Below are 19,809 nucleotides of genomic sequence, written 5' to 3' on the forward strand. Positions count from 1 at the left end.
CTCTTTTGTTTGGATTTTATTTTTTTTTCTGCCAACCAAAGAGGTCCTGACATGGCAGCAGATATTCCTTTCCTCTCCTCTCATCTTTTCACTCGGCTTCATGATAACACATCCTGCCACATCCTGCATCTGTTCCACTCTCTCAGCTTAGATAAGCACGCCATTTTTTCCAGCCCATCAGCTTCTCCCTCTGATTTGGCTCGTCGTGAGCTGAGAGCGGCGTGGAAATGACACGGGAGATGAAAAATAATCTCCCTTTCTGTACGAGTGCCTCTGTAGATTATGAAGTTATTGATTTTTGTCTTAACTTTGATGAGCGATGTGGAAATGTTGTCACTCACTGACATATCCCAAATCCTCTAAATCCTTGATTTGCAGGCCTGCTCAGTCGTACATACAGATGCTACGAGATGATGAAATCAGCTGAACTGGAACTGGGGACAAACTGGAGCATGTTCAGTTGCAGATTTGTGTAATGTATTGTGTTTGGATTCTCCTCAGGCTTCTAGAATAGAAAGTTTAATAGATGCTATAAATGTATTCATACACTTTGAACTTCTTCACTTGTCCTCACACTATAACTGGAGTGAAGCTGCTTATATATAAGCAGCACAAAGCAGTGCTAAATGAGAAACAGCAGATTAACATCTCTAAAGATTGAACTCCGACTAAGATTGTGTTTGCACTGTAGCCTAAAGTAACACAATTCTGTTTTTTGGGGGTGGGGGGTTTAGATTATAAATTAATAAATCTGATCGTTTCATGACAGTCTGAAGAACACGGGTCGGATATTTCTCAAATACGACCCAGGCCGCTTGGATATCCAATATGTATCCGATTCAAATGTGACCTTGCGTCCACGTCGCATTCATCCGACGTCACAGATGCTCGACAAACGTCACTATTCAGACAATAATTTTAAGTTAATTTTTTAAGAGAAACTTAAAACTATGGATCTTTTTCCTTCTATATTAAAATTAATGCAATTTTTTCAACGTTTCTATGTCGAACCCCATATGTCGATGCCAAAACGATACTAAACTGGCTTCAGATTGAAAAACCGTTTCTGAAGAATCCCCTTGATCTCCGACAGATCAATAATCTGAACAAGCGGAGCTTTGCAGCAGTGAAACTGGGTTTAATGAAAAGATGTAATCTGGCTGACCCAGAATTCAATTCATCACTGTTTGATCACTATGAACCCAGACCAGTTAAATTGTCTGTCCTCAAGCATATGTAGTTTTTCAAGAGAGAGAAAGCACATTGTCTAATTTTCACTCTATTAATATTTCCCAGAGAAAGTGCAATCATCAGTTCAGCATGAGGAAGGAACTGCCTGTAGAAAATGGAGGGGAGCGCGCTGCGTTTAATTGTGTTTAGAAAATCCTTTTCATCTTGAGTCTCACTTCTTCCCCAAACTCATCTTCATGCTGCAGATTGAATAAAAGGGTTTGTTGATGGTACAAATTTGAGTCCTGTTTTCTTTAATGGCTTTTGCAGACGCTCTATTATATGTTCTCTATATATGTAATTTTTCTTCGTTGAGGCATGAAATGGGTGCACAATTTTAAAGAAGCTGCTAGATGTGCTGCAAGGCAATCAGCAGAGCTTTTTGATGTTTTTGTTTGTCCTTAAAGTTGAATTGTCCAACTCAACCTGCACCACATCCCCAAATATACAGTAAAAATCAGATATTTACACCAAATAAAGTCACACACACATTTTTTTTCTCACTGTCTGAAGTTAAATTAGATTGAAATTCTTTTTATTTCAGATTAGTTAGAATTACAAAAAATATTTATATTTGCTAAATGCCAGAAAATATGGTAAGAACATTTTTTAAAGATATTTTTCAACAACTTTCTTCCAATTTAGAAGTTGGTCAGTATCAGGGATTCTTGTTTGACTTGAGTCAAACCTTCTGGGTTTCCTTCCACAAACGTCTGATAGGTTAACAGAGTTCAGGTAATTGGAGTCACACCTGCTTTTTTGTTTAACATAATGAAAAATCAAAGAAATCAACCAAAAAACCTTTATTTATAAAAAAAGAAAAGAAATCCAGACTACAATGACAAAGATCTCAAAGTTTTGCAGACATTAGACCTGTGGTCTAATGAAACTAAAGCGGACTTAATGACCATCGTTACATTTGGAGGAAGAATGGGGACTGTCGTACTGTCTTAACTTTGAAGTACGGTGGTGGCAGCATCCTGTTGCAGGGCTGCTTTTCTGCAGGAGGAACTGGTGCACTTCAAAAATATTGACGCAACATCTAAAGACATCGGCCAGAAAGTTAAAGCTTTGGTCTTCCAAACGGACAATAAACATAAACATTCAGACAAAATGGTTAGAAAGTAGCTTAAAGACAAAATTGATATTTTGACACGGCTGTCAAAGTCCTGGAGAATTTGTGGATAGATCTGAAGACGCATATAGATCTGACTCGGTTCCACCAGTTCTGTCAGAAGGAATGGAACAGAACTTCTGTAAACCCAAAAGGTTTGATTCAAGTCATACAGTTTAAAAGACAGTTCTCTCTAATCCTGATCAGATAAAGGTAAACTTCTGAATTCAAAGAACGTTGCAGAAAAATTCTCTAAAAAATGTTCTTGTTTAGTTTTCTGGGATTTAGCAAATATAAATAATTTTGTTATTTCTGACTGGCTTAAATCAAGAAAAGTTTGGTCTCATTTAATTTCTGAAAGAGAAAAAAAAATCGCTGTATGTAAACGTCTGGTTTGAACTGTATCACGTTTGATTTTTTTTTTACCGTCTTAACACATTTTCCCATCCTTTCATGCAGGTCTTTGTTTATTATGTTAACTGTTTACTATCAAATAAGATGTGAACTGAATCACAGCATTTCACCATTTCATATCTTTTGCCTCATTTTCTAAATGACGTTCTATTGTTCTGAAAAGATCCGCCTGACACAGGAGGCTTCACATCAACCAATGACTAAAACTAATTTTCTTTAATCTGCTCAGAGGAAATGTAGTTACTTGACTTTGATTAATAACGTCTACTAGCAGAAGGTCCCTCATTTTCTTTTTGAGCAGCCAGACTTTGTTGCAGTCTTTTGAAGTCCTCTTCATAGTTCCCTCCATGCTCTCTGAAGCTCTTTTAAAGGATTTCTTTGATATTTTGCTTCATTTTTCTGGTCCAGCGGTACCTGACGACTTTCAGATGAATGTGTTTTTGTTAATTCACCTTTCTCTACCTTCATATCCCATGAGCTGTTCTACATTTTATCAAAAGCCTTACTGGTTTTCTGAGGGACAGAGCGACACTAACTGGAGTTTAATTCTGACAAAGAGAGGAGAATTCAGTGAAAAACTGAAGTGTGTAAACTGGTGTAAGCTCCTTTTTACAGTGCTGCTCTGTTATGCAAAATTAACATTTTGCATGTTTTTATACTTCCATTTGGGTCTCTACTTCTAAAATCAGCTCAAGCGCTTAATGTTTAACAATAAGTTTATTTTTTTGGTGTCGAGAAAATATCTTGTTAAAAGTGATATAATCTTTCAATGGAATTAGTACTTTATCATTAACATTTAAGAATTATTTTCTTAAAACAAGCTCCTAAATCTTGCTGAAAAGGTACTTGTAAGTTAGCCTCATCTTTCTAGAAGAACCTAGGCCAGAATTACTTGCTAAGATTTTGTTTTTGCGGTACAACATCCATTAATCCATTGTTTATCTCCACTTATGTTTGGAACATCGCTGCAAGTCAACAGTGCTACCAGCTGCATCACCATTGTTGTTACACAGCAAATAATTAAGGACCAAGGGAACCGAATCCTCACGGAAAGCACTGTATCATTCAGAAAAGAAAATAATGTCCATAAGCTCAAAATGAACCAGTGTCTGTAGCTACACATAACTGACAACTTGGCAAAGAACTAGTGAATAAATAAATTGGATATGGGGCCCTCTGGTACCAACAACCTGTCTCAAAACAACAATATGTTCCCATTTCTCCAGCTCAATCTCTAAAAAAAATACAAAAGATAACAGTCTGACAGAAAGAAAATTGTATTTTTGCACAAACAAGGTGATTCTCAGAGCTGTTAGATGAAGACTTGGCATATGGTAGCGAAAACATCTCTGGTCCTGCTTTGTTTCTGCTTTGTCTGATCTTTTTTTTATGTCTTAAAGATGCTGCTTATCAGATTCTGCTCATGTGTTTTACCTGTTTTTTGTTTTAAACCTGATTATTCTTCTTTTGTCATAATCTTGTCTGTTTCACCTGATGTACATGAGGTGGGTAGATAATGCAACAATTTTAATCAAGTAGAAGTAGCACTACTTCAACATGTTTTTACTGAAGTAAAAGTAAAAAGTAAGTGAGTAATACCAGATTTAAGATTTTTAAATCATGTGGAAATTATATTCTAAGACTAAAATGAAGAAACATAATTTCAAAATACCATATTTTAAGCAGAAGAAACACTTTTCTAAATGCATTTTTTTCCAAAATGTTACTCAAGTAAATGAAGCTAGTATCCACCTCTGATGTTGTCGTAGTCAAGGATGCGGATCGGAGAAATTAGAAACCAAAAAAGCAGACAAAGTATGACACAATCAATTTGAATGTCCTTCATGAATCAAAGAGTTTTGCATCCACTGACTGCAGATGCAAAACACTTAATAAACAAAATCTTTGTCAATTAAACCTATTCTGTTTAATCAAGGCCACTTTTAAGGATTTAAGGAGAATCTAAATCCTGGAAGCAAAATAGAAAACTCCCAGTCAAGTAGGAATTAAATACATGATGCATTTAGAGGGAAATTGTGCTTCTGTCAGGGAGTAATGAAACGACGACTGAGCTCAGCCTTCCCAGAAAGGAAAAAGGGAATTATGGAGCGCCATGCATCTGTATACTCATTCAAACAACTCCAGATTTTCCTCATGGAGTGCTGCACTCCTGTCAGTCAGCTCTTCCTCTGTGTGCACCAAAAAAAAAAATCAAAGAGGAAATCATTTATTCATGACAGCCAGCATCCAAAAGACCCACCATTTCTAACTGGTTCTGATTCACAGGATTCAAGGCGATATTATTAGACACACGGCTGGCTCTTTCCTACTGGGGCAAACAGTTTGAAATCCCTCCCACAGCTCCCAGTCTCATTTCCACAGCAGCAACAATACGCTGGAGAGTGAGGTAAAAGGGCTGCCACTATCTGCAAACATTTGCAGAACACAGCTGGGATGAGTGCGACACTTTGGATCGACTCCATGACACGTTTGGGTGAAAGGTCTGCTGTTGGATGGTGGACGTAATTACACACTTTGAGGAAGTGAAGGAACCGCTGAGTGAGTTTCATAAGCCCACTTGACCCCTGCTGCAGGAACTTTGCAGATTTACTGTGATACTGTTTGTGAGAGATAATTAGCCCGGCCATTACTGACAGTCATCCAGACTGTGGAGGATCGTGAATTAGCTCGTCTGCCTGATGATGAGATTCCTGGAAACAGCTGCAGGGCCGTGTCTAGAATTTTTTTTCTTAGGGGGACACAAACTGTAGAAGGGTGGCACACTACAGTGGCAATTTCATCTACAAGTTACACTTGTCAGTCACTACAAGAACAAGTTCTTTATTTACAGATGGTTTATACCCATCATGAGAACTAATACAATAAAAATTATAGTTATAAATGTCGCAGTTCCTAAAGAGCAACCAATAATTATTTTCTTATATATTCAGTGAACTTCAAATCATGTAAACATTATGTAACAAGCTTTATAAATAACATAATGACCAATATTAACCCAGTATGTTAAACTTACAAACATAACATGCCTGTTTTCATGAAAACTGAAATGAACAGACACACCTTGAACGCACCTCAACCAAACTGCTTACATTTGGTTACACTTCTCTGAACTCGCAGGTCAGAAACTGGACTTACCATAACTGTATATGTAAAAAAAAAAAAAGTTAAAAAATAAAAAACATACTAGGAAAAACAACAGAATGTGAAATTTTTAGATTGCCCAAAAAAAAAAAATCTAGAAAAATCTGAGTTTTCTGAGTTTGAAAAATCAAAAAATTGCTTGAAAAAACTCAGAAGTGTTTAGATTGATCTCAACAGATTTTTAGGTAAAACCTGAAAATGTTCAACTTTTGGAGCTCAGAAATATCCTAATTTTCTGTAGCAACCCTAACATGCCATTGTAATAACCTCTATTTGTATGTAAATATTAGTTAGCGTGTAATGTTCCTTTTTTTTTTTTAAATCTTGCAACAATTATGAATAAAAAAAATATTAATGGTGGCTGTAAAACAGTAAAAGTGGCTTTTCTGTGGTGTGTTGACATGTAGTGTGGGTATAATATTGATTCATGTACGATATGAACAAACTGATTGATGGCTCCACTGGGGGAGGACATTCAGGGTGGCGAGACACTGTAAAGGAGAAATGCCATCGTGTCAAATGGACACAGTTGAGGGCTGGGGCCATTTGCCATTGCATTTGGTTGGGAGGTTTTCAAATGATGGATTTGATGAAAAGAAAATTGATGCAGCAGACATAAGCCCTCTCCAAAAGCACTGGACCCTACATCTTCCCCTTAATGCACCCAGAGAGCATCTTCTATCAGACCTCTCCAACCCGGTGAACACCACTTCTTCAAAATCCCATTTCCCATTTTTGAAACACAGGATTTCTGTCAGAGAAGTCTAAATCCCAACTGAGATGAGACTGATGGTGCAATTAAGCTCCCCACCAGAGCCTCAAACAATAAGACACATCTGTCCTGTTGTTTCTGTGCTCTAAAGCTCCCCATGGTGAATAATCTGAACATCACGGGTAAAATCTCGCTGTAACAAGACAGGTTTATTCACGTTACAGTAGCTGCAGGTGGGAAGTGTTTTGTTTTTCCTCTTCAAGCCTGATGGGACATGCAGACGCAGTGAGGGATTTTGGAAGCTGGCAGAATTATGCATGAGAACATGTGTTGCTGTGGGAGCACCGACAACTCACAACAAGACTGACATGAATATTGAAAACTGAACCTCAGTTGTTTGGTGAAATTTAAAGATGATTCTTTCAATATTTTATACTTTAACAGTTTAGGTAAATGTTTTTGAAATGCTAAATATTGGGAGTAAGAGTTGGAGAAGGGAAATATTTGTGAATCCACTGCTTCCTCCTCAAAACAACTGGCGATAGTTAATCCATCCATTCTTCTCATTCCACCATCTTGAGCTCTTCTGTTGACACTGAGTCTGACCCCCAGCAGCAGATCTCCACTCCTGCACGTTTTTTTTTTTTTTTTTTGACATTAGTGTGACACATTTACTCATTAGTACGAGCTTGGGCATTGTGGGCTTATTTTGTCAGCCCTGCTGGCTGTTATTGTCACTCACAAGTGCCACCAATCTGCAGCCAGAAGATGCTTCCCAACAGTTTTTAATCTTCTGTTGCTGTGAAGCCGTCGTTCTAGCCGAAAAGCCAATTTAAAAGAAAAAAAAGGCTGTCACTGGACAAATGTTTTTATGATGAGAGCAAGAAGTAGATGGAAATCAGAGGTTCCTCAGGGATCAACCCCACTGAACGCTGCACGCTGCATAATTGGATGCTTGCAGCAAACTAATAATTCTGTCATTTAAGACGTATTTTATTCAGCTGCAGCGACAGAACATGGTTTTAACTGGAAGCTGGTTTAATTGAAACCGTTCAGCTGTCATGGACATGTTTTTTTTTTAGAGTTTCTCAACCGGTTTGAAGAGGAATACAATGGCCTGCCAGGAACAGCTCAGCAGTCCCTGATGGAAGGACGACTGTCTTTCTGCCAGTGTAAAAGAACCCCAAAAAATACACCACCTGTAAAAACTATGGCAACATCTCAGGATTTTGACATTTCTGCAGAATCAACAAAAACACAGTAAAAACAAGACAAGTCTGTTTACACCCTCCAAATGAAGGTTGTTGTTGTTGTTTTTTCTTTTTTTACATCATTCTGGATCTGAGCGATGCAGGTCAGTGAGAAACAATCCAAAGCACGAGGGAGACAGCGACTCTTCATTCTGTTTGTTTCTCAAACACAACTCAGACTCTGTAGGTGAAAAAAAAAATCAATCTCACCAACCCAGAGAGGAGAAATGAAAGCCATGAGAGAGCTTTGATTTATGTCATGGACTTAAGCTAGAGCTACAAAAACGACTTTATGCTTTTTCTTCTCCATTTATCGAATCAGGCGTTCATTTGCATCGGGCTTTCCTGCGGCCCTTAACTTCTTAGCAGGGGCAAAGATTTTCAAGAAGTTGACATTTTGATGAATAGATGTGACGGCACAATGCAATCCAAAAAACACGCATGATTAATTGAACTGCAGCTGTCAAGAGCTGGGGCTTCAGTGAGTCAACAGAGCTGTCTGGGACAGATAGGCTTTATCAACAGGACTGTGTTTTCTTTCAGCAGCGGAGGGAGAAACTCAAATTAACAGAGACAGCAGATAATGCCGGATTTAGATGAATTGTAACCAACACAAGGACAAAAGTCCAAGAAAACCTCGGGTGTCTTTATCTCTGCTCACTGGTAGGTAGAGCTGCCTCAGAAACAAAAACAGTTCTGGGTAGAAGGTTAAATCCACTCATCATAGGCGTGAATGTCATTGGCTTTGGGCTTTTAGTGATTCATTTCAGCTGCTCTTTCTCAACAACAGAAAAAAAACAAGTGCTGGGATGTTTACAAGGCTGTTCCGGGTTGAAAATATGGAATTTTTAAGATTTTATGACTGTATCCACATGTTTTCCCACTACAAATCAGAAATGAATGCCACTGTGTTTGATTAAGTATTTTTCATTCCAGGAAAAAACTTTTTTAATGTGTAATTTTGACGTCGGTTCACACTTTAATTTAAAATATTAGAAAAATATTACCTGGATGGTTATTAATTAAATCAGTTTTTTGTTAGTGAGTCCTTTCGAGGAAACAAATTTGGAAAAACAAATATTTAGATAAGGACTCTTTGTTCAGCTAATTAATTAGAAAAGATCTGAATTTCCATATTTTTTACTTCATTTTAAATTTATGTTTTGACTATTAAAGAGTTGGAATAAAATTTCAAGATTTATCCGAGTATAAATCACCAAAATATCAGTTTTTCAGAAGTTCAGATCCATCCTTCAGATTATAAAGAGAAATAGTCTGTAAACTCCACATTTGGATCTGCAAATTATAATTTATGAAGAAAAAAAACAGTCGTAATTTTTTAACATAATGACAAGAAAAACATCTATCTTAGTTTATTTGTCATTCTGTGGTGAAACTCCAGTGTACTTATTCAGATTTGTTATACATTTTTAAAAAGTTTATTTTTCAGCCAACATTTTAGTGCATCGAATTTTCCTATTTTCATACACCTGACTACTTTATGTTGGGTAAAATTAATGGCCCGGTTGTCAAAAGATGGCGCTGTTTTTCCAGAGTTCGAGTAAACCAGACTAAAAGAAGACTTCATGCCAGTGAGAAAGATTTATAAAACAAGACAAATAACTAATTTAGATTTAAACATTTTTTTATTCAAGAAATTAAAACAAGATCCTAGGATACAGCAGTGTCAATATATAAATATGTGAGCATCACAGTAGCTGTGAGGATTTGTGCTGTGAGACGACTGAATGGAAACAGTCACTAACATCATTGTTACAGAGCAATCAGAACAAACAGTCACACGGCTGTTTTTCTGCAGGGCTGAATCGACTCCCTGCTGATTCAGCCATTATGGGACCTCAAATCACACGGATGCGGCTCCAGTTAGAGATTTAAATCAAAAACAACATTCACTCAATTAACTGGATTAACTGGATCCAACAAAAAGCACTTAGATCCACTGGAGTGTGCATCAGAAGAAAAGGCTTTCAAGATTTTTTTTTTAATAAATAATCTTGTCAAGTGGTAAAGCAGAAACTGACTGTAGTTCTGCTGCTTAATTTTTATTCCTGAGAGCACTGCAGCACTTCAGATGTCAGAATTAGCCATGGGTACTATTTTAAGCCACACTTGGAGCTCGCCTGCCGTCACAACGGTTAGTTTGGAGCTTTTCAGGAATGTGCATCTTCTGAGTTCAGGAAAGCAGGAGTGTGAGGGAGCGTCTGTCAGTAGTTTTGGTTGGAGTGCGTCTCTCTGTTGGACTCTGCTGAAGCCTCTGCTTCTTTATGCATGCGGCTGAGATGTTTGACCAGGCTCTCCAACTGAGGGTTTCCTCCTAACTCCGTGATGAGGCGGTAAGCCTCCGCCTCCAGATCCCGCAGGGTCTGACGGGTGTAGGCAAAAGATCCCACCTTTTCCAGGTAGTCCACGCAGTACTTCTTGATGTCCATGTTCTCCGTGCGCTGCCGCAGGATGTTCTGCACCTGGGTGCTCTCCGGGCGCGACCATATGGCGTGGATTGTGGGAAACGAGAACTTCCCCTCTGTCAGGTCCTCGCAGAAGCTTTTGTTCTCGCTGTACTCGTCGGAGCTCAGGTTGGCGTAGTCGTCCCGGATCTGGAAGAAGAGCCCCAGAGTGTCCAAGAGGGGCTTGAGGTCCTGCTTCCAGTCTGAAAAGAGCTGCATGAGTCCCACGGCCAAACCAAAGAGGCCCCCGGTCTTCTGCAGCACCATGTTGCGATACTCCTCCTCCGTGGGACAGGTATAGGTGTCCCTCCAGTGGATGTCCAGGCCCTGGCCGCGGTGCAACTCCAGCAGCTGGCGGGTAAACACTCGTACAGCTTCTGGGTGCTCTAGGATCAGAACCTTCTCCAGCCCTAGGAAGTACACGTAGTTGGCTGAGTTGATCACGGAGGGAATGCCGTAGATGCTGTGAGCCACTGGGAAGCCTCGACGCAACTTTGAGTTGTCCTCGATGTCGTCTATCAGCAAGCTGGCGTTGTGCAGCATCTCTGTCACCTCAATGATCACCTGAGGAAGACACAAACATTTTTGTTGATTCATCTCAATATGTAAAATTCACCAGAGCAACAAAAGAAACAAAACAAAAAAACAACATTACTCCCAATACGGACCCTAACCAACTTACAACTGTCAATTAATGGTTTATTAGATTAAAATTAGTTCCAACTGATTGATAACATCCACTTAGGCCTTTTAGTGTTGTAGTGTGGCCACCATCCAGCAGAGGGCGCTGCCAGTCATCCTTAAGCTGAATCAGTTTATACAGAAACAAAGATGGCGAGACAATACCAGACCGGAAAAGAGAAATGGTCCAAATATAAGAAAATGTTTTTTGTGTGTGTTTTAAAATATAAACATCAGTTTCTATTTTTTATAAAAGCCCTTAAACAGTGAATCCTAATGCTAACAAATGTGCCATTGTAGACCATCATTTATCAGCTTTGTAGTCTGTGTTTTAGTGAGTTTTTTATATCTTTATTTTTCTTTTTAATTATTTCCTTGATTTTAATTTAGTTTATTTTTGCATCTATGCCTAGTTTCTGATTTCTGTTTTGTATGTGAATATTTGCATTACTGTCTGGTGATTTGTACAAATCTTTCAATACAGTCTAGTGTAGGATGCAAACTACACTTCATCCGTTTTGAAATATAAACATACGACTAGCTCCTTAACTTTCACCTTAACAGCGCTCATTCAGCCAAGCTATATGATGAAGCAGTGTCAACTTCTCATTTAGAACTTACTGATGCTTTATGAAGGTTAAGATGTGATGACTGAAAAGTGGAGGAGATAGAGAAAAAAAAATTACATAATGGAAAAAAAAATATGATGGTTGATTTTGAGTTAATGCACTTCATGGAGTGAAGTTTTAACATTCTTTAAGAACAACCACAGTATGAACATTTCTCTATTTATGGGGAATATTTTAATTCTTTTCATCAACCCAATAGGTTGCTGTTTGTTATACTTCATAAATATGTCTAAGTTTAACAAAACAAGAACCACAATTATCTGCTTATTCAGTCAGTATTTAATGCAGAGGACAAAATATTGTTAAAATTGAATAATTTTGCTAAATTCATATGAAAAACTATCTCATTAAAGACAGTCTGACCTCCTGATACAGAAGAAAACTTAAATTTTGTAAGAAAATAGCTGCACATTAATAAATAGTCAATGGGTAAGATCAACCAACTTTAGATCAACTCAATTGATAACTTTCATCCCTACCTCCTAACTTTGCTGGAAACAGTTTTTTTTTGTTTAAAATATGCAGTACAGCTACGATACAGCAGATGGCACCATGCCTACATTTTTTGACACTGAATTTTCAGTAGAGCAATTACAGCATGAAAAAGCTCAGCCAAGACCGACTGATGAGATTCTCTTTAGATGTCTAGCAGCTAATGGGATGCTAGACATCTAGCAGCAACTTTATTTGCTGTAAAGACCCAAAACACCAGTGCTAAATATAGACATTTGTTTGCAACTTTCATCTTTTAGTGAATCTGACCAGCATCTGCTGCAGGTAGACACTTGAAATCTGTAAATAAACCTTTTTTTGTCTTATCAGGAAGACATTCTAGTTGTAAACCTTGTTGGACTCTGAGCTTTTTGGGCTACCATCAGGTTCCTACTGTCCGCTCTGCTGACTGAAAAGACGAGCGGTGTGTCCCATTGGGGGAAACTGCTTGGATGGGATCAGGCTGCTCAAAGATGAGACTCTGAAGTAGATTGCCAAGGCCGAACCGGTCAAGTAGTTTATCCAGAAAGAAACAAAACACGCCTCATGTTGATGGTGTCCCAATATTTCTCCCTCCAGCTTTAGTGAGCATAAAGCTGCAATCTGCCGTTAGAGTCAAAGAGCAAAAGAATCATTAAAGTACAACTGAATCGTCATGAAATCTCAAAAGCAGACCAGATTTTTTAAATGTTTTAAACGTAAAGCTGAGCTCTAACATCCAACCAACTTACAACTTTATTTTATTGCCTTAATTTCCATCAAAGCTCCAGAGCATGAACACAGACTCAGTTTCTTAAAATGAAACAAATCTGATTATTCTTATATAAAGAAAAATCCTTTTTCAAAAATTACAATTTTGTTCAGAGACTTTCAATATCTTTATTTAATTATTTTAGATATTTAAAATGTCTTCTAACATTTGTTAGAAATTAAACCTTATTGATCTTTTAGAGGGTGTATTTGCTTTATTATGCCAAGACCATTATATTACTTGAAATTGGTCTCAAAACAACAATATTATCATTTATTGCAATTTTTCATCTAAGACTTGTCATTGTTGCAAGCCTACAGGTTTAATCTTTATCACAGGTGTCTTGTAATTTAGCTCATCCCACAATGTTTTCATTTAACAATACCATTTTATTTTTGTCACCCAGGCTCATAATGAACTAAAATATATAATTTAATATCAACCAGACATGTAGATGCAATAAAGTTCAACTAAACTTTCATTATTGCTGTAAGGGGTGCTTATGAAGGATGTAAAAAAAACATACCTACATCTCTAAAAACAACTTTTTTTGTTCAACTGTATCATCAAGTATTTTGTCCAGAAAATTTCAGGCAAACCAAACAGAGAGGATGTGAAGGCATCCAATCTTAACTCATCAACGCACCACAGATTCAACAACCGATGACTCAAATGCAACTTTGGGATTACATAAAGGTTGTTGTGATCACCCTTTATTTTATTCATAATGGTGATTTATCACTTGTAGCTCATACAAACTTAACATTTAAAATTATATTATTGCATCAAGCTGGATTGGGGTATTTTTAAAGATAACTTTAAACTGACAATTAGAATGCATATTCTAGTTTCCTGAAGGAATGACACTGTTTTCTTTAACACATTTTTTTTCACAAATCTGTAAAATACTGAAATCAAATTTCTAAACTGTTTTAACCAACTTTGAACAAACTAGACCTATAGGAGATAAGCCAATGCAGATCTAACAGAAACTATTAGAATATACGAGTAAATATTTGTCACTACATCCATTTAACACATTTCAAAGGTGTAATTTTATCATGTGTTGCTCCACAGCATCGAACACGTCTTACTGCACCTCCTGCTTCCTAGTTATTCACTAAAAGAAGCTGCATGAGTCACAGAAAAGCACAAAAAGACCCTCATACCAAAGCAACAGATGCAGTCATGTAGATATTTCAGAGTGAAAGAGCGCCATAAATAAACAACTACGCTTTTCAGAGAGAACCAAAGAAAAGCAAACGGCTTCAAAGCGCCAAACGAAACGCGGGGAACATCCACGACCTGTGGCGTACCGACAGGAAAAAAACAAAAAAAAAACACACTGCCACACAAAAACCAGCGTGCCACTGTCGGTACCCCGTCTATCTAAAGGCGCTGTTGTTTCCATGGCGGCGACTTCATGGCGGTAGTGAACTAATGATGACAAGAGGAGAGCTCTTGGCCTGTGTGAAGGGTTCAGCTGGAGTTTACAGAGCTGTTGTACAGATATAAACCTCAGCTACCCGCTGTACCATGACAGCCAGCTTCTGCTGAAACTGTAGTTACCACAAAAACACCAGCGGGTGTAAAGATATGACTAAGTCACCAATGACTAATTAGTTACCCTTGAAACTCTAAAAATAAAACACTTTAGCTTTAGGGAAGAGATGGAATCTTAAAATAGAAACATCAGAATGTGTTTTTATATTTAGTGTGACGAGTGTTTTAATTAATTTGGCCATAGATAATTCAATATTTTACAAATATTTTTTATTGTGGAGCTTTTTTTTTAATCAATCACATTTATCTATCTCATAATGACGTTTTATTTTGTGATACTTACTTTGCAACGCTACTTTACATTTTTCTGGGACTTTTTATTTTACATTCTTATGTTCAAATGAGGGACGGGTTTGGTCAAAGTATGGCAAACTTCAGTGACGGCAAAGTCAGAGTAAAACGAAAACCAACTGCAAAATATCAGCAGAGAAAGAAATGTTTTTTGTTGCTCATTATTGTACCTCTTAAGTTACAATTTATTTTTTTTTCTACATTTATTTTCAATAAATGTATAAAATTCGTTAACCTTCATAAAAAGTCAGCCAAAAATTGTCAGCATTTCTTTTCTTCAAAAAAATAATTTACCTGATGTTTACTGGGGAATATTGTCTGATTTCAGTCACTGGGTGATTGATTATTGCAATGTAACTATAAAAAATATTTTATAAGACTTTTTAATAAAATAAATTGTATTAAATTGCAGAGGGCACAAAAAAGTGAAGTGAAGATAGCAGCTTAATTCTCTCTATACTAGCTTAGAAAAACTTTAAAATTTACATCTAAAAAGTTTCAACCAAGGTAAAAATACACAACTGCCATCAGAAAACAAATCCACAACCACAAACAGGTGGAGGTCAACTTCTTTTTATAAAAATAAAACACTTTTTGTCTTGTACAAAATCACAACAACACCAAACCACCTCACCATGCAGAGGGTAAAATATTAACCAATGTGAATCCAATATACTACAATTATATGTTTATTATATTAAGTAATCCCATAAAACAGCTGTTTCAGAATTTTATTTCCTTTAACAGAAAAAGAAAAAAACAAATAACACTTCAGATTAAAAAAAGTAAAGCATCAAATATTCAATTAAGCTTAGTGCTAAAAAAATATATTGAGGAGATTATAAAGGGCTTAAACAGAGGCTTACTCAACACAGAGGCAGGTTATCTCTGAAAGACAGGAGCTCATTATTGGATCTTTAACCAGATTTCCTCCAGAGTAGCTGAACAAGTTCAGACAAGTGTCACAAAAACTAACCCGCCCTGATCCAGCCCAGTGTGAAGCCAGCAGGCCTCCCTGCTTCCTCCAAGCTGCTCATCACCAGAGCAGCATAAATGTTTGCAGCACAAAAAATAGTGTGAAATGAGCTTCAAATCAAATGTATAAAAATGAGACAATTCTGTGAAATCTCACAAGAACCTCAAAAAAAAAAAAAAAAAAAAAAAAAAAAAAGCACTATATAGATATAAATAGAGCAGTGCTACATTAACGACTAACTACATCATCTTCCCACTTTCCACTGAGACTCGCCTGCAACAACCTAAAATGCGCCGTTTCTCACCTGGAGTTTGTCTTCTGGTACATTGAGCCAATGGTTAAATGCTTGGGCAAGTTTTGTCCTCACTTGTTTTCCTGCAGAGAGAACAAAGAAATAAATTGTTTAAGTAAAAACTACATTTTACCAACAGCTTCACTGGTGATGTTTCTTGCAAAAATGTGCATTCCTCATGCCTTGCTGACAATTTTCACAGACACTTGACTATTGAAGGTTTTAGCAGAGCGTGACCGTTCGTCAAATCTTCAGTTTGGCAGCTTTCAACTTTACTCAAGACGTTTAACAACAGGCTCATGATTCAGGAGGTCGAACTGCCACGACATATTAACGGATTAATGAGTTGCAACAGACAAAAAAAAAGTATGGAGGACACAGATGCAGAAAGAGTGAGTGAGACGTAGCATACTTAAGAATATTTGCACGTATGACGGTAAATGTGACTTTTTATTACAAGCTGTATAGATCATGAACTATAATCTGATATCACTTAAGGCTGCGGCAGTTGTTTAGTACCAGTCAGAAAGATTTACAAATTTTGAGAAAAATTCACAATAAACTCCCATTATATATTAGCACAAAAAAGTACATGGATTTGTTGATTGCTTGAATTTCCATGGGAATTAGCCAGAAACTGGAGGGACTGACAGATACAATTTGGCAGTGAACAGATAAATCTTGTATTGATTTGATTGATAACATAATATTTAACCAAACATAATGTTTAGTATAGAATCTAGAGGGCCATATAAAAAAACAAAAGGGGGCCAGATTTGGCCCATGGGCCTTGAGTTTGACACATATTCTAGAAAAACTAAGTACACAAACTGGCTTGAAATCAAATGAGCTGCAAAGGATTCTTCAGCAAAGTACAGTATTTTTGGTCATTTCATTATTGTCTTTTCTTCACATTTTCCAAAAAATAAAAGGACTCACCAGGCAGCTGCAACAAGTACTTGTATGGTTCTAGCAGAATTCGGTCCGATGCGGATTGAGAGGAACCATCCATCGCTTCCTGATAACTCTCCCTTTAAACTGGAAGACAACAAACACAAAAAACGAAAAATAAAACAGGATGAAATAGATGGCTGTGTGTTTTTTTTTTAAAGTACTGTAGGCTAATATGATTCATCTGTGTATATTTATCACAGCCGGAATAAACATAACCAAGATAAACAGTTTGGGAGCAAATTGTTTTACCATAAAAACATTGACAATGTGTTTTAAATTAACAATGCTCTTCAGTGATTGTTCCATATTTTAGGTAATTAAATACAGTTGATAAAAAAAGTAATACTTTCAAATTTTTTATTTGATTATTGTTCTAGCAACTAATTCCGGTGGAGCATGCTTTTGACAGTTTTTTTATCTTAAAAATATCCTAGAAATTCTTTGCAGGTATATCACAGAAAAGGGTAAAGAAAAGAAAAAAACATTTCATCTTCTGGATTTGTAACAGGAAGTTACTTTTCAGAAAAATGAGGCATTAAGCGCCACTCATCAAGGTGAGAGCTCACTGATTCAGGTACAAGTGACTTTTTAATGCGATACAGAAAATCAGATGAAGCAGCCTCATTATCCTGAAAGTGTGCTGGTTAGATGAGACACTACAGAAATGATGGTGAAATTATTACTACACTACACTATATTACTACACCTTTTTTCCAATCTTGTCATTTTCCACCATTACACAAGGGGTCATATCATGAATACATCATTATCTTCAGTGATTTTTGGTTTTTCTGCAAAAAAAAACTCTCAGCAAGTTTATGTATATACCATATTTCAACAACAAAGTTTTAAAGTGACTCAAATTATAAAAGCATAAAACGAAGAAACATTGAAATACGATGGCATAATGACGGAAAGTGAAGAAAAGTTGGAATACAGATTAAATCAATTATGTTCCGATTATTAAAGGCAAATTTAAAACAGGTGGGTTTTCAGCCATGATTTAAAGGACATCAGGGAGTCTGCAGTTTTGAGCCAGTGGAGGGACTTAATACAGGGATGATGTGCTGTATTTTCTTTTCAAAGACACATTATAGAATATGTGTATTTTGTGTGGTGATGTCTATTGAAATATGATAAGGTCACCTCCTACTCACAATGCATTGCTAAATATTTGCCATATTAGCAGAGGTGGAAAGAACGTCGAACATAAAGACAGCGCTTGAGGGAAACAAAGCTGTAAAAACTAGTTATTAAAGTTTGAAAAGTTTTCAACAAACAAGTTACCAAGAATAGTGACATGGAACTGAGCTATTTCGTGCATAAATTGCAATTTTATGAGAGAAACTGATGGGAAATGCCATTTTTATCTTCAGCAAAGACCATTTACACAGCTATATTAGGTGGTGTGATTGATAAAAGATAAAATTTCACCATGATTTGACTATAAGTGAGATATCTTAAAACATCTCCATGCAGTTCTTTCAGGGAGTATTGAGCAGCATTACATATGAATTTTAGCCATTTTACAGGAAAGCATGACTGTGTACCACAAACTATATATACAAATAATTATCATAGACTGTACCAATCCAAGATCTAAAAGAACAAAGCTTTTTGTTCCATCTGATGATAAAACTTTTAACAAATAGAACAGTTTTATTTCTTCATGTCATTTGTAATGTGACCGTCATAACTATTTACAGAGTGAAAGTTTCTGTTTGCATTGCTTGAAACCTACATCCAGATGTCAGGACATGTAAAACCCAACAAACTGGAAATATAGGTGAAAAGCCCAAGTAACTAACTGTATTCTGCTCCATAATAAACTGCAAAAGTTATTATTTGTCTTGTTAAGGATGTAAAGAGATATTCTGTAATACTTTGTAGTTTGGTTTTAGTTACAAAGATAGTCAAGTCCTATAATCCTGAAGATTTTGCTAAATTTGTAGATTTCCTTTGATTAAAAAAAAGAAACAAACCTCTTTTGTGGGGGGGCAAACTGTCTTCTTTAATAACATTTTATAGTTCAGATTTTAATTAGTTTCAAGAGCAGAAAAAGGTGAGGGAGTTTTGATAATTTCTTTAAAAATGTTATTCAGCAGACTAGTTTTTCCACAAAAACAGATGATAAATTAGCCACAATAACCTTTAAACACAACAGTTTGGTTTAATTTGTGGGAGATTAAAGGATTTATAACCTCACAATATACTAAATATAAAAAAATGCATTTCACTATGCAAGAAATTTAGCAGACAATTCGTTAAAAACACGATTTTATATTCTTGTTGCAAGTTTTGTTCGCATATTATATCCAATAAGAAAAAATTCAAAACAGTTTTACCGACTTTATATATATTTATTAACAGTTCCCAACTCCACCCACCTTAGCTGCCGTGTGTCGGTCTGCTCACCAGGCGTCCCCGAATTCCGGTTAGCCAGTCTGCTAATTACTTAGCGGAAGCGGGCTAACATAAACGCGTCGAAATCACCCAGTTGAGCATTCCTTTCTTTCCTTTCCCAGAATTAAACCTAGCACTTCCACGCTGGGGAATAGAAGGTACACGATATGACTTTCAGTACAATACTTTTAAACCATTATAGCTCCGAGTGCTCGTGTCTCCTTCGAAGGATGCTATGCTAAGCAGCATAGCTTATGTTACGCACCGTTCCGAGAACAGTCAAGCCTTAAAAGAGCCAGCTTTTGATGAACTCAATATATAACCTTCGGCCATGTTAAAGCGCACGCGCAGAACCTATTGAGAAATAAATGTAATTTGATAGGTATTGGATTTATTCCTTGATGTTGCCCGGTTAACACTCTTTGCTGTT

General features: G+C 36.7%; 1 protein-coding gene across 1 annotated transcript; it reads right to left on the reverse strand.

Moving 5' to 3' along the window:
- Positions 1–9,520: 9,520 nt before the first annotated feature.
- On the reverse strand, positions 9,521–19,713 carry ggps1 (geranylgeranyl diphosphate synthase 1). The gene is made up of 4 exons (XM_055029129.1): positions 19,364–19,713; positions 16,962–17,060; positions 16,035–16,105; positions 9,521–10,911 (listed from the first exon to the last, which is right to left on the reverse strand). Exons 2-4 carry the CDS (start codon positions 17,032–17,034, stop codon positions 10,108–10,110), a joined length of 948 nt encoding a protein of 315 aa, XP_054885104.1. The 5' UTR covers positions 17,035–17,060; positions 19,364–19,713; the 3' UTR covers positions 9,521–10,107.
- Positions 19,714–19,809: the final 96 nt, after the last annotated feature.

Source organism: Poeciliopsis prolifica, unplaced genomic scaffold, assembly GCF_027474105.1.
Source record: "Poeciliopsis prolifica strain line A6 unplaced genomic scaffold, Auburn_PproV2 SCAFFOLD005, whole genome shotgun sequence".
NCBI classification, from domain to species: Eukaryota; Metazoa; Chordata; class Actinopteri; order Cyprinodontiformes; family Poeciliidae; genus Poeciliopsis; species Poeciliopsis prolifica.